This window comes from Lutra lutra, chromosome 4 (genome assembly GCF_902655055.1).
Source record: "Lutra lutra chromosome 4, mLutLut1.2, whole genome shotgun sequence".
Lineage (NCBI taxonomy): Eukaryota > Metazoa > Chordata > Mammalia > Carnivora > Mustelidae > Lutra > Lutra lutra.
Genome location: NC_062281.1, coordinates 156,026,541 through 156,042,193, shown reverse-complemented (window position 1 = coordinate 156,042,193; position 15,653 = coordinate 156,026,541). Strand labels below are relative to the sequence as shown.

Below are 15,653 nucleotides of genomic sequence, written 5' to 3'. Positions count from 1 at the left end.
GCACTTTCCTAGGATAATGAGAGGCATTTGAAATGGAGAGAAAACTTGGAAGAGACGCTTCCAACACCTTCTCCCCTCACCAACTTCTGAGGTAGCGTGTTAGTGCAGGGGAAGATAGGGATTTGGGTCAGGCCTGGAAGGAGAGATTTTCAGGAATCACTGCTAGTTCCATTTCATTATTTCAGCTAAAAACCAAACATCTGCCATGTCTAGACAAACTGGAATCCATTCGGTTTGTTTCTGGTGTCAGAGGGTTTTGTGGTTTTGATTTTGGTTTAGTTTTTCCCTTCAGGTATTTAGTTAAGCAGTTTCCACTAGGAGTGGTTTCATATCTACTCTTCAGTAGAAATGAAGATTTCACTCCCAGGAGAATGAGTTTGGGATTGGGACCTCTGAGTTCAGCTTTCCCAATTTTGTTAGGGTCATGTCCCCTCAGATTTATCCTGCTTAGAATCACATTTCCCAGTCAAACTACTCAGGAGTGACTAAAAGATGGGTTGGAAGAAAGGGCAGGATGGTAGGAAGACATTATGAAGAACGGCAGAACTACTTGATTCAGAGAAGGCAGAGGTCATGGTTTCTTTCTCAAATCATCTGAGGGTGACAGGAGCTGAAGAAGCATGGACTGTGAGGTCTCTGACAGCAGATCTGGGATAAATGGGGTGAGGAAAGAAAGAAGAATTTCCAGGGGACAGATTTCAGCTTACAGCAAAGAAAACTTTCTGATTATGAGAGCTGCCCAAGGGTGGTATAGACAATGAGCTCCCAGCCCTGCCTAGAAGGTGTGTTTTAGAAGAAAGAGATTTGGTGGGGTGCTTGGGGTGGCTCAGTCAGTTAAGCAACTGTCTCTTGATTCTGACTCAGGTCATGATCTCAGGGTTGTGGGACAGAATCTCAAGTTGGGCCCCGGGCTCAGCAGGGAGTCTGCTAGAGGGTCTCTCTCTCCCCATCTGCTCCTCCTGCTCGCTCTTTCTTTCTAAATAAATAAATAAATAACATTCTTTTAAAATAAAAGAAAGAAAGAAAAAAGAAAAAGAAGAAGAAGAAAGAGATTTGGTTGTGAGGCCTGGCATCCACTTTCCAGAGCTGTGAAGATTGAAACTGACTAGTCAGACTAGGTAACTCTAAATATTTCAAATTCTGGGAGTCTAAAAAACAAAGACCGATTTCATGGAGTTCCCACAGTTAAGAACTAGCTGGAAAACAGCAAAATCAGAAAGTCATGACCTATTCCTTCATCTTGCCTGTGTTTCTCTTTTCTTTCTGTCTTTCTTGAGCTCACCCTCCTGCTCTTTTATATAGCGGGAACCTTTGACATTTTGCAGGGAATAATCTTTTCTTTTAAGTATATTTCTGACTCAGCCTTTGCTCCTTCAGCATCATTAGAGAGCCTGAGCTCTCTGGAGATTAGCTCTGGCCTGTCACCACAGCAACTGCCCGAGGCCCTTGGGCATCCGTGGTAACAGGCATAGGGCTTTGAGAGTCAAAGCTTGGCTTGCAGTGAGAGGAAGCCCCACAGGGAGCCTGATAGGAAACAAGCATGTTGTGTATGAGGACGTTTTCTTTAATAGGATTAGCTGTGCAGGTGGGCCCTGCAAAGTATGCTGTGTCAAATTCTGGTAAATGGAGGAAATCTTATTTTAAAGACAGAAAAGAGACTCGCTTTTCAAGTCCCTGAAGTGAATCCCCTTTGTAAGATGGAGTCTTCTTTTGTAAAATGAATCTCTACCCATGCTGTGACCTAGCTCTTAGTCTAGGACTGGGTGTCTATTAGTGGGACTATCTACAGAGAACTCAAGGGGCACGTTTCCGCCTCTGCTGCAAACAAAGGACAGCAGCAACTCAGCCTGCATGGGGCTGGGGGTGGATCGACTGTAATAGGGGAAGCAGAGTGGGTGCAGGGTCACAAGAAGGGGAGATCAGGAGGGTGGGCCTTGCCTAACATGAGCAGTTTTGCTGCAGCAGCGGTGGGGTGTCTGAGAGACGGGTGTTCTTGGAGGTGCCCAACACGGAGGGGTCTGTGTCCAGCGAATCAGACATCTTGTCACAAATGGCATCTACCAGGCGCTCGAAGGCCTGCCTCACACTGATGTTCTCCTTGGCGCTGGCTTCAAAGAAGTCAAACCCTAGGGAGAGAAGAGATAACAGTAAGGATTTTTCCCTCCTTTTTATGCCCCCTGGCCAGAAAACTCCGGATTAATATAGCCGGTGCAAAGTAGTGAAGCAAGGAGGCCTAATTCCATGGCAGAGGATTCTGCTTTAAAGAGATGGTACAGGGGTGCCCGGGTGGCTCAGTCAGGGAAGCATCTGCCTTCAACTCAGGTCATGGTCCTGGGGTCCTGGAATTGAGCTCCACGTCGGGCTCCCTGCTCAGTGGGGAGTCTGCTTCTCCCTCTCCTTCTGCCCCTCCCCGGCTCATGCTCTCTGCCTCTCACTCACTCTTTCTCTCAAATATATAAATAAAACGTTTAACAAAATTAAAATAAAATTTATAAAGAAAGAAAGAAAGAAAGAAAGATAAAGAAAGAAAGATAAACCTGTAGACAGAAGGTGGTAGACAGAAAGAAAGAAAGAAAGAAAGAGGTGGTACAGGGCAAGGGTTACCTGCACTGGCTGTAGAGTCAGCTAGATCCTGGTTCTACCATTGGCCAGCTGTGTTACCCCCAGCAAGTCACCTAATTCTCTTTATGAATCAACTCCCTGGTTTATAAATGGGGATAACTTTACCTACCTCATTAAACAAGATAATGCAGGTATACAGCACTGTGCCTGACACAGAGTGGGTGTCACTAGGTGTTTTCTGAAAGAGCAAATATTTCAATATGTGTACACAGCCCTTCACATTCTCTCAATGCGTTTCTCACATCCATTACATCATCGGATCCTCATGTCTCCTCTGTAGACCCTCTCCATTTCACTAAAGCAGACACTGTGGCTTAGAGAAACAAGCCGACTTGCCCAAGATAAACAGAGGAACCAGTCAGTGTTTGACAAAGTCCAGGCTTTGACCTTTTTGACCAGGGCTTTTCCTCCTCTTTCTCCTGCCTTCCACTCATCTCAGCCTGGCAAGCTCTAGTCTAGGATCTGGAAGGCTCCCCAAGATCCACACTGAACAAGCAAAGTTTCATTTGCCCTTTCCATCCCAAACTCACTGGCGTGTCTCCACTCCACGAGGTTCCTCCTCCACAGATCCCCCCTAGAATTCCCCTGTATCTCTTCTTCTCCACACAAACCCAACATAAGACACCTGGAGGACTGCGCTTGAAGTGTGAGATATCTTGTCTGTTTTGTACCTTATGATCCTGAATGACACTTTCTGGGACAATGAACAGAGCTTGGCTGTCCTGGGAGAAATAAGAAAGACCTTCTTGATTCAGACAACATGGCTGCTTCCCAGTTGTGGAGTTCTGGCCAGGTTGGTGGCTGCTCTTCTCTACATGTTCCTACCCTAGCCTCCTCCCTCCTCTTTTGTCCATCTGCCTTCTTCTTTCTTCTCTTTCCAGGCCCATCCTTTTTTCTCCTCAAAACCTTCTCTCTTCCCTTTCCTGTCACTCCTTCTTTTCCCTTATGTTCCTCATACTTTCTCCTTGGGATTCTTGATATTTGTTGAGCACCTACTAAATGTCAGACACTATGCCAGGAGCTTGGGAAATACTATCTTACTTCATCCTCACAACAGCCTGTGGGTAAATATAATCATCTTCAAATTATAAATGAGAAAATGAAGACTCCAAGAGATTACATAACTCACACAAGGTCACATAGTTACATTAGCGGAAATTGGGTTTAGATCTGGATTTGGCTGCCTCCACATCCATACATAGCCCTGTATCCCACTTCTCTTGCTCTGTTTCTTTTTTTTCTTTCTCTCTTTCAATTTCCTTCCTTCCTTCCTTGACCATATCTTCCCCTCCTTACAAGTCCCTTTGGTCCCCTCTTGCCCTTTTTCTAAAAGATTTTATTTATTTATTAGAGAGAGACAGACAGCACATGCAGAAACAGGGGGAGGGGCAGAGGAAGAGGGAGAAGCAGACTCCCCACTGAGCTGGGAGTCCAAGGTGGGGGGGCCCAATCCCAAGACCCTGGGACCATGACCTGGGACCTGAGCCAAAGGCAGACGCTTAACTGATTGAGCCACCCAGGCACCCTGGCCCCCTTTGCTTTAATTTGACTACCACAGTGTCTGAATCTGGGCAAGTCACTTTATTTCTCTGAATCACTGAGCTGGGAGTCCAAGGTGGGGGGGCCCAATCCCAAGACCCTGGGACCATGACCTGGGACCTGAGCCAAAGGCAGACGCTTAACTGATTGAGCCACCCAGGCACCCTGGCCCCCCTTTGCTTTAATTTGACTACCACAGTGTCTGAATCTGGGCAAGTCACTTTATTTCTCTGAATCACTTAGCCTCTCAGTCTCAGGCTACTTGGCTGGTAGCCACAGTACCTTTCTACTGAGAGCAACTGGGAGAACTGAGCGAGACGACGGATTAACTGCTGCCCAGAGTTGCCTGTTGGAACGACAGTTGCTTTTTCTCTACTTTCACCTTGCTCTTCTCATGTCCTCTTCATCCCATTTCTCTTCTTTTATCATCTTTCCCCACAAAGGAGGGGCCTTCTTTCCTCCTCCCTCCTTCTCCCTATTAGTGCACTGTCCACAGAGAGGGCTGAAGCCCCCAGGTACAGACAGGGTTCTTCTTCCTCCGCCATCTCAGCTTGAAGGCACTCCCAACTCCTCCCAGGCCTCATCTGGTTGACAGCCTCTCTGTGGCCCATTTCATAACCTGAGAAAGGCCAGCAGGAGAAATACGCCCTAACTGTGGCCACATGAGAAAGAAGAAGGTGGCTACTGGTTTGTTATCTGGGCCACGGAAACCCTGTCAGCTTCAGAGAACCAACCCCTGCCCCAGCATGTCTTCCTTAATGAATATCATAAAAATTGACTTCCTGGTAAATGACAATGTTTAGGGAGGTGGAGGAAGTGTGTTGCTTGCCTCGGAAAGGGGAAAACAGGTAAAGAAGGAAATAGGCTCCAACTATCAGTATGGATGAAGATGAGGACACAGGTCAAGGCCAGGGGCACAAATCCCTTCTGAGGAATTGGCACCAAGGAAAGGACATGTCATGTTGTATAGGTGGGCAGTGGGAAGAGGCCCAGGAGTCATATAGTCTGGATTTGAATATAGTTCCTGTCAGCTACTAGCTGTGTGACCTCAGGCAAGTTGTTCAATCTCTCTCACCCTCTATTTCTTAATCTGTGGAATGGGGTGAGCCTGTAACAGTTCAAAAATATAATTTTAAGACCTTGTGAGCAGGGTAGGGCAAGGCAGAATTTATTTGTAATGTACAGCTAGGAAAACCTAGACTTGGAGATGGGCATAAGCCAGGGCTCTATCCCTTATGTCCCCTTGTCTCGCTCAGCTGGAACAGTGACCAAACACATTGTAACATTTACTAACCAGGTACAGCAAACCAGAGGCTGTGCTGGAATACAGGGGAGAGAGAGTGCGGCAGGGGATGAGGCTGCAGAAGGAGGCTTCCAGAAGTTGGTGGAGAGGGGAGACTTTAAGGCTAGCATTGAGCAGAACTCTTCACCTAACTAACTTCTCATTCTTTAGGACTCGGCTTAAATACAGCCCCTTCATTTCCCTCTGTGCTTCCCTCTGCTATAGCACATGTTACCCAGCATGGTAGAAGTCCACTTGACAAGGAGCTCCCGGAGCAGGGATCACGTCATTCATCTGAGCCCCAGCACTAGCCAGAGGAATAGGTGTTTGGTGAGTGTTGGTTGATGAACAGATGAATGAAGGAGTTGGGGATGAGCATGGAGGGCGTGCTTGAGAGGATGTGCTCAGTGCGGGTCATGAGAACTCAGCTCAACATGCACGAGGACACTGAGGTGAATCAGGAGTTCTTGCCCTCAAGGAGATCCTAGTTTAGTGTGGGAAACAGACACACTGATGACAGCACAGTGATAAATGCTGGAATGGTGAAAAGTGAGGGGATTAGCAGGGCACGAGAGGAGGTACCTAACTGTCCTGGGAGCCAGGGAAGGCTTCTTGGGGAAGGTGATTCTTAAGCAGATATCAGCCTAAGACATGTGATTGTGAGTGTATGTGTGAGCACATGCATGTGTAGCCTACTAGGCAGGGGAAACAGCATGAGCACAGATAATGGGGCAAAGAATAGCAGTTTGCTATCATTAGAGCAGAAAGCCTAAAGTGATGAGCGATGAAGCAGTAAGTCTCGTGGAGACTCATGGAGAGCTCATATATCATGCCAAGGAGATGTCGTCACTGTCATCTCAAAAGTACCCAAGGTATCAGAGCTCTGATTCAAATAAGCAGCTCATGGCCCTAGCCAGCTCATGGATCTCTTTTCCTAGCAGAACCACCCCAAATGCACACCCACCCAATTACTGTCAGACTTCCGGAAGGCCCTTCATTGGCAGGCCCAGATGGTAACCTTTTCCTCAGGTTCATTAATAAGGATTCTCAGGAGCTGAGAGCCTAGTGAGGTCAGGAAGATGACAACCAATTAATCAGACTAGCCCTCCATCCTTTCCTCCCTCTCATTGGCTTCAGAACAATATTTCTGCTGTCTTTAATAGGGCCCAATCTTAGCTGAATCTGAAATAATCCTTACCACCCCCCAAGATCATGTTTACCTGTCCCATCCAAAGACAGCTGCCACAGACCCACAGAGTTTGTCCACACTGCCTACTTCTGAATTTAACCTCCGAATTCTACTCAAAATCCATGACCAACTGAACTCATTGCTCCTCATCCTGATACTGCCCCCAGAACATCTCTCCTCTACTTTCATGTTCAAATTCCTTTTCTGTCTCGCTCTGATACCTCCCATCTCTGTCATATATCAATCTTCAACTCATGCCCTTCTAGTCACTGATGATTTGGCAAGGGACTCACTGTGTTCCTTTCTGTCCAGAGTTGTTCTCATGTTCAGAAACTTTGAGTTTCATGTGGACCATTCATCCAACACCCTGAATTTATCATCTCATTTACAGAAACCTTCTCTTCTATTCTGCTCAGCTATGCATCTGTCTGTATAATTTGAGCTATTTTGACTTGGATTTATACAGCTGGGACTGACAGAGGTCTAATTAATGCAACACCCAGCCTCGCTGGCTTAGCACCCAAGAACCTGCATGTCTTGACCTCTATCTACTTCCCCAACCTCATCTTCCTGGCTCACACAATGCTCTAGAGACACTGACACTTTTCCTTTTAAGATTATCTGTTTGTTTGGGTCATCTGGGTGGCTCAGTTGGTTAAGCGACTGCCTTCAGCTCAGGTCATGATCCTGGAGTCCCGGGATCAAGTGTGATCGAGTCCCACATCAGGCTCCCTGCTTAGCAGGGAGCCTGCTTAACCCCTTGCCCTCTGCCTGCCTCTCTGCCTACTTGTGATCTCTTTCTCTCTTTCTGTCAAATAAATAAATAAAATCTTAAAAAAATAAAAGATTATCTGTTTGTTTTAGTGAGAGAGAGAGCAGGGGGAGGGGAAGAGGGAGAGAGAGAACCCTGAAGCAGACTCACCACTGAGCAGGGAGCCCAACACGGGGCTCAATCCCTGGACCCTGAGATCATGACCTGAGCCAAAACTGAGTCAGTCACTTAACCAGTTGAGCCACCCAGGCACCTCTTGACACTTCCTTCTTCCTTTTTTTTAAAAATTTTTTAAATTTCTTTTCAGTGTACCAGAATTCATTGTTTATGCACCATACCCAGTGTTCCATACAATATGTGCCCTCCATAATACCCACCACCAGGCTCACCCACCTTCCCACCCCCCGCCCCAACACTTTCTTATTTGGTGTCATTGCTCATGTTATTACTCTCCAGCTCCTATTCCCGATCACCTTCATTATTTACCTGTGGAATCACTGATTGCAAAGAGCCTTCCCTCTCTCTTCCTACCCCACCTCCGCCACTCAGAACATACAATGTGCCTCTCCACTGTAATCTCACGGTACCTTACACAGTCATTTCAGATTCCAACAGGAAAATGGGAATTATTCTTAACATTTAAACCAGAGGGAATTGGTTATACAGGTAATAGAAGAACAAAGAGGCAGACAGAACAGTGAGGAAACCAGAGCTCATCAACTGCAAACAAACTAATAAATCCATTACTACAGCCAAAAGAAGCTGGAACCATGGCCAGAGAAGAGCAGCCGCCTCTACTTGAGGAATGAGGAGTGGGAATATACAGGTGCCCCTTTGGCCTTGCCAGTGTCTCTCCTTGGCTTAATCCAGACAGAAGCCACTGTCACAGGAACTGGGAAACACAGCCCTCAAATGTCAAACTCAGGGCAAGGGACAGGCGTGTTTGCAGGAGAGAAGAGTAAAGAATGACAGCACAGAGGCTAAGGACTGGCAAAGCCATCTACCCAAAGGATATTGAAATTATCTCTCTATTATTTTGTTCCCCTAGTCAATGAACATCTTATTTTAAAATATTTTATTTATTTATTTATTTATTTATTTATTTATTTATTTATTTTTAAGATTTTATTTATTTGACAGAGAGAGAGGGAATACAAGCAGGGAGAGTAGGAGGGGGGAAAGGAGGCTTCCTGTGGAGTAGGGAACCCGACATGGGGCTCTATCCCAGGACCGTGGAATCATGACCTGAGTCGAAGGCAGACGCTTAACTACTGAGCCACCCAGGCGTCCCTATTTATTTATTTTAAAGATTTCATTTATTTATCTAGAGCAAGGGGGAAGGGGAGAGGAAGAGAATCTCTAGCAGACTCAGCACCAAGCCCAATATAGGGCTGGATCTCATGACCCTGAGATCATGACCTGAGCCAAAACCAAGAGTCAGACACTTAACTGACTGTACCACCCAGGTATCCCATCAATGAGCATCTTAAGGCCAGGGAACCCACTCACCTCTATGTTCCCAGGGTCCATCATGTGTTAGGTGATTGTGGCAGATCATTCCCTTGCCTTCCTCTAGAGGATCTGGCTCCCCTTCCCACTGGCAAGTGGCTTGCAGAGCCTACTTGTGGGAGGAATATATCCCTGTTCCACTGACATTAGATTTGGTCATCTGACTTGCTTTGGCCAACGGATGTGGGCATTCCAAGTCCCAATAGAAGATTTAAGAGCTTTTGTCTAGTTTAGCCACCTCAGATTGGATCCCAGAGTAAGAGGACACATGGAACAGAGTCACAGCTGACTTGTAGCTAGCATCTGTGAGAAACAAACCTTTATTATCTAAGTTCCTAACTTGAGTTATATGTTATCACTAAAGAAATTTCACTAACACTGTGACCGAGGGTAGAAATTTGATGAGAAACCATGGCAAGCTTTTTGGGAAAACACCACTGGATGATGATATAATGGGGACATTAAGATTTTTAGTCCAAAGCCTGAGTTTGAGTACTGGACCTAATACCTGTTACCTGAATCATTTAGAAAAGTTACATAATCTTTCAATGAAAAAATAAAGACACAGAAGTGTGGCACAGCTCATTGTGTGCAAGAAAACACAAGTGTGGACTCAGCTTCTTCATCAGTATAATGGAGCTGATGATAATGGCATCTTCCAGGCTAGAAGTAAGAGTGAGGATCATAGAAAATTGTTGTGAAAACACCTTGTAAACTATAGTCACTGCACCAAGTTAGTTACTATCAATGTCAGTTGGGTCTTTGATTCTCTGTAACCAGGCTCAGTGATGCAGGTTTCAATTGTTCATTCCAATCCAAAAAAAACACCCAAAACACCAAATGAAAAAACACAACATCTAACAGGCACCTAAAATAAGCAAGCTAGTGTTAAGGGTCTGTGGAGTCTGAGTGATAAGTAGGAATTATGGGAACTGAAATCATGGACTCAAAGAGGAATAGAGCCAAATGTACCTTCCCATTCAACGAATCCAAATCCTGTTTTTCAGATGGCCAAACAAAGACCCAGGAACAGGAAACATGATGCTCAAGGTCACATAGTAAACTAGTGGCAGAAACAGGATAAAACCCTCAGCCTCCGAGGTCCTAACCCTCAGCCTCCTAACTCCACTATACTTTGTGGGAGTGAGTGTATGTGTGTGTTCCAAAACCACATTGTAAATGAGTCTCTCCTCCCCTTGTAGGCAGAAGTGCATTTCTCTTTTACTATTCTTTGAGTTTTGGCCAGATCCATTTGCATTCAGATTTAGGGAAGGGACAAGAAGTCCCTTTCTGAGGATCACAGGAGGGCAGAGGCCCTAAAGTGCCATGTTTCTTAAAACAGGAGTCCCTGGGGCACCTGGGTGGCTCAGTCATTAGGCATCTACCTTTGGCTCAGGTCATGATCCCAGGATCCTGGGATGGAGCCCCGCATTGGCTCCCTACTGGACAGGAATCCTGCTTCTCCCTCTCCCACTCCCCCTGCTTGTGTCCCCTCTCTTGCTGTGTCTCTCTCTGTCAAATAAATAAAATCTTAAAAAAAAAAAAAAAAAGAACAGGAGTCCCTGAAACTCCTGCACTCTCCCGAAGATCCACTTGCCTCAGTGACTCCATGGTCTCACCCATGTCCCAGGAGCTTTGAGGATATTGACGACCTGCTGCTACTCACAGCTTTAATGAAAGCTAGCTGCTGGCCATATCACTAGTCTTGGCCTAGTGAGCTGAGAAAAGCTAAAGGAAAGGAAAGCTAAAAGCTGAAGAGGAATCCCATAAAGTAGAAGAGAAGCACTACTATGGTGGCCAGCACACCACTGAAACTTACTTAATTGTTGGAACAGCAGAGGGATAGGATGGATGTGGGGATGAGGAAGGCTGAGCACCCTCCCTCACTGTTCCTGGATCTGATCACATCCTTGCAAAAGTCTTAACGTGGTCCACAAGACCCTTCATGACCTGGCCCCTGCCTGCCTCTCTACTCTCCCCTCATACTACTCTCCCCTTGATTGTCTAATCCTTGTGGAATGGGCTTCTTTCAGTATCATGAGTGCTTCAAGCTCTACCCGACATTAGGACTATTCTTGATCTGGAATATGGCCCTCTGCCTCCCCCCACACACCCACCCACACACACACTCACACCCACTCTGCCTGGCTAACTTCTTCTCATCTTTTAGTTCTCAGCTTCAGTGTTACTTTCTCAGAAGATCTTGAGTCTCCAGTCTAAAATTAGGTTTCTCTTTTCTCACTTTCTTCACAGTACTTGTAACTTATGTTACTTTTATCTGCCCACCATTCCTTCCTTTGGGGAATCACTGTTTTAAAGAGTTGTGGTAGCACTATAGGTTATCATACCCGCCTCCCCCCGCCACTGGGACAGGCATGTGACTCACAGGTGGCCAATCACGGTCTTCCCTGACATTGATATATATGGCAGCTGGGACACAGAAGGCCTTTTTTTGCAGGAGTTGGGAAGATAATCTGGAGCTGCCATCATCCATCTTACTCCTCATAGAGTTTGGAGAAGGAAGGAGGCTGAAGGGATCAGCAAAGTTGAGAAATGGAACGTGCAATGAATCCTAGGTCTAGTGGACTTTCCAGCTATAAGAGCTAATAAATTCTATTTTAAAAATAGTATTTTAAATCTATTTTAAATCTATTTTAAGGGGCGCCTGGGTGGCTCAGTGGGTTAAAGCCTCTGCCTTTGGCTTGGGTCATGATCCCAGGGTCCTGGGATCGAGCCCCGCATCGGGCTCTCTGCTCAGCGGGGAGCCTGCTTCCTCCTCTCTCTCTCTCTCTCTCTGCTTGCCTCTCTGCCTGCTTGTGATCTCTGTCTGTCAAATAAATAAATAAAATCTTTAAAAAAATAAATAAATCTATTTTAAAAACAGATTTGGGATTCTATCACTTGCCATAACAGGAGTCCTACCTCATGCAGAACTTATCACAATTTCTAACAGTTTTATTGAGATAATTCACACACCATTCAGTTTGTCTATTTAAAACATGTTAAATTATATATTTGGATAATTATTTGTTTATTATCCCTTTTCCATTAGTTCCATGATAATAAATACAATAGCTGTTCTGTTCACTATTATAACCCAAGTACCAGGACAGAGCCCAGCTTAGACTAAGTGCTCAATGAATAAGTGAATAAATGGATGAATGAATGAATGAATATCTAACCTATTCTGGTACTTAGGATAATGAACCAAATGAAACATAACCTTGTTGCTCTTGAGGTCTAGCAAGAGAGACATGTGTCTAAATAGTCAAATACTAGTAAGCAACAGAGGAAAGCTTAGGAAAATGTGTAGGACAGACATGGTTTACTACGACCTGCCCAAATCTGACCTATTGATTAAGGCCTTCTTTAAGTGCCTCCCTAAACTCAAGAATTAATCTGACTTCATCTATGCTCCTACATAAATTTGATAGATCTAAACTGACTCCACTACTTATTAACTACATAAACTTGAGAAAATTATTTAAACCCTCTGAACTTCATTTTTCAGAGTATTGGACATACCCTACAGTACCTACTTGGAAGGGTTATAGTGAGAATTAAATGAAATAATTAATACACAGCATCTCATAGAATACCTGGATCAATGTCACCTACTATCATAGTTATTATACAGTGAGGTTAAGTGGTTAGGAGCACAGGCCTTGGAGCCAGACTTCTGCTTGGGTTCAAATTCTGACTCTACCTGTTAGTAGCTGTGTGACCTTAAGCAAGTTACTCAATTTCTCTGTGCCTCAGTTTTCTCATCTGTTTAAAAAAAAAAAACAATTTAGAGATAAGAGAAGTATGTATTTCAGAGGGCTCTAGCGGAATTAAATTAAATGAGTAATACTTTAAAACACTTAGAATAGTGCCTGGCACAAGGTAAGCACCTAATAAATATTTAACCAACTCACTTGTTAAAAATCTTAGTCATGAGCACTTGGCATGCCAATTATATTTTTTTCCAAATATAAAACTAACTCACCTTTTAGAACTTAGTCTTGTTAGTTCTAAGGATTGACATGCTGATTACATATCCTTGTTTCTAATACATCAAAGTATATACATAAAATCAGCTGGCATCCTTCCAATGGCATAAGTCTCTTTGAGAAAGGCTACTCTCGACTCACACTGTCAATGATTTACAGTTCCCTGAACACACAGTGCTGGTCCTTGCCTTTACCAGTTTATTCCCCTGAAATATCCTTGCTTCTTCTCCTCCTTACTTGGCTGCTCCTTTTTGTCTTCAAGATTCAGCTTGGGCATCACGTTCTCTGGTCCCCCGAGTCAGGTGTCCTCTGTGCTCCCCCACAACCCACAGCACATCCCTCTATCACAGCACCAATCACATGGGGTATCACTGTTTCTGTCCTTCAGACAGGGGAGTGTGTGTCCTGTTCCACTACACAGGACCTGGCATACAGTAGGCACTCAGAAAGTCTTAATTGGATTGAAATAAAATGAAGTAGCCAAATACTTAACATAATAAAGTTTAATCAAAACATATTTTTGCAGTGTCTACTCAGTGCCAGGTCATCAAAGTAGGCACTGTTGGCACAAAAATAAACTAGACTCATTTCCTGTCTTCATGGAACTTTAGGGGAGATGGACAAGTAAACAAGTGCACCCAAGTGTGATAAGGACTGTGTCTGCTGTGTGGGAGGCAGGGGCACGAAGGAAAGAGCTCTGGGGGCCAGGAGAGGCTTCACAGAAATGTGAAGCTTGAGCTGTTTTGAAAAGTGAGTGGAGGTTTAGTTTACCGGCTATATGAGGGTACAGGGTGGGAAGTAGAAGAGAGAACTCTAAACAGATGGGGTGTAGCCACTCCAGGGAAAAGTGCTGGGAGTCTCCCTGGGGACAGCAGGTTGAAGGCCTAGGGTCACCCAAATGTTGGTTCACCGTTTGAACAGGGGGACAGGCACAGGCACTTTCTGGATGCTGTCAACTTCTGTGATGGGGTAAGAACAGCAAGATCCCAGATAACCCAACCTCCCTCTTTATTAAACACCTACAGTTTGCTGATTTCTATTCCAGGCCACCCTGGGGAGCAGGGAGGGAAGAAAGAAGTATAAAGACACTCTCCCATGCATGTACTCATAATACGTGTGATACAAATACATACCACACACAACTCACATTTGTATATTATACAGTTTGCCCACCTACAAGCCCAAGTATCTCTACGTCAGAGACCATCAGAGAAACAACTTTAAACTCCCTACTCCTCAACATTTATAACACCTAAGTTATAAGACATATTTAGGGAGACTGGCTAAAAGTTAAGCAATAGAGCCTTTCAGGGGAATTTTTCTCCGAGGTGACCCTACACTGAATCCCAGTATAGAAAAAAAAGAAAACAAAACAAAACAAAATGAAACAAAACAGGGAAGCCTGGGTGGCTCCGTCGACTAAACATTTGCCTTGGGCTCAGTCATGATCCCATGGACCTGGGATCGGGCTCCTTCCTAAGTGGGGAGCCTGCTTCTCCCTCTGCTGGCTGTTCCCCTGCTTGTGCAGTCTCTTTCTCTCTCTGGCAAGGCAAGGCAAGGCGCTGCTCTTTGAAGCAAGTATTGGTAGGAGTTCTGCTGTCAGGCCACCAAGACACATCTGAGACACCTGGGTCTCAGGGAAGCACAGAGATAAAGGTGCTTGAACCTTGGAAAATGCCAGAGCATCACTGACCTGTGCCTTAAACCACATTGTTTCATCCCTTCATACAATTATTTTTGTTGTGAATTATGTTTTGGTAAAGAAACCTCAGTTTACATTGAGAGGAATTCTAAGACGTAATGTTGTGATTGTAATAAGGACGTTTGATATTAAGGACATGGTCACATCCAGCATATAAAGCCTGCTCTACAGCTGCCAATGAAAAGAAGTGCTTCTCAGAAAAAATGGGTTTGTTTTTACTTTAAAGACCATCTCAAGATTGTGTACTTGATTATGTTTCTTGCCTTACATGGCTGGTAGGAAGCTCAAAGCCAATATTTTGGCCCAACTCTCACGCATGTCAGGGAACTTAAAACATACACATTTACCTCACCCCTGTCTTCCTCTTTTTTTCTCCTACCTTTGTTTTCCCTTTACTCCAATTTTCTTATTTCTTTATTTATATACTATGATGATTCTTATAAGATACCTCAAAGCCTTTGTGGAAAGAACTGGTGAATAAAAGAATTCATAAATTTAAATTTTGGGGTGAATGGGTGGCTCAGTGAGTTAAGCCTCTGCTTTTGGCTCAGGTCATGATCTCAGGGTCCTGGGATCAAGCCCCCGCATTGGGCTCTCTGCTCAGCCAGGAGCCTGCTTCCTCCTCTCTCTCTGCTCTGCTACTTGTGATCTCTCTGTCAAATAAATAAATAAAATGTTTTTTAAAAATTTAACTTTTACTTAGTAATTCAGTATAATAAAATATACACATCATAAATAATAAATTACCTAAAACTCACTAGCACAAAGCTTACATGCACATTGCACAAACATAAAACAATATACACAGAGCACACATGCACATAATTCACAATCACAACACACCCTTCATGTTACATTCCCATGTAACATGCACAAATACACATACACACATGTTGGCCCATACCAAGCTGCTCGGCAAGGAGCCGGCCCTTCTCAGTGGGAACAACCCTCTCTTCCTCCATGTCACACTTTTCCCAACCAGGATAACCTGTGCATTGTCCCAGGAGTAGGTTTTGATCTGAGTAGCCCTAAAAAGAGGCAGAGAG

General features: G+C 44.6%; 1 protein-coding gene across 1 annotated transcript in view; it reads right to left on the bottom strand.

The window, feature by feature from the left end:
* Nucleotides 1–975: 975 nt before the first annotated feature.
* The window catches only part of RAB3B (RAB3B, member RAS oncogene family), a 67,497-nt gene continuing 52,819 nt past the window's right edge, over nt 976–15,653 (bottom strand). Inside the window, 3 exon segments of the mRNA XM_047727999.1 lie at nt 976–2,126; nt 15,512–15,580; nt 15,583–15,635. Coding sequence (XP_047583955.1) covers nt 1,939–2,126; nt 15,512–15,580; nt 15,583–15,635 — 310 coding nt within the window. The 3' untranslated portion in view covers nt 976–1,938.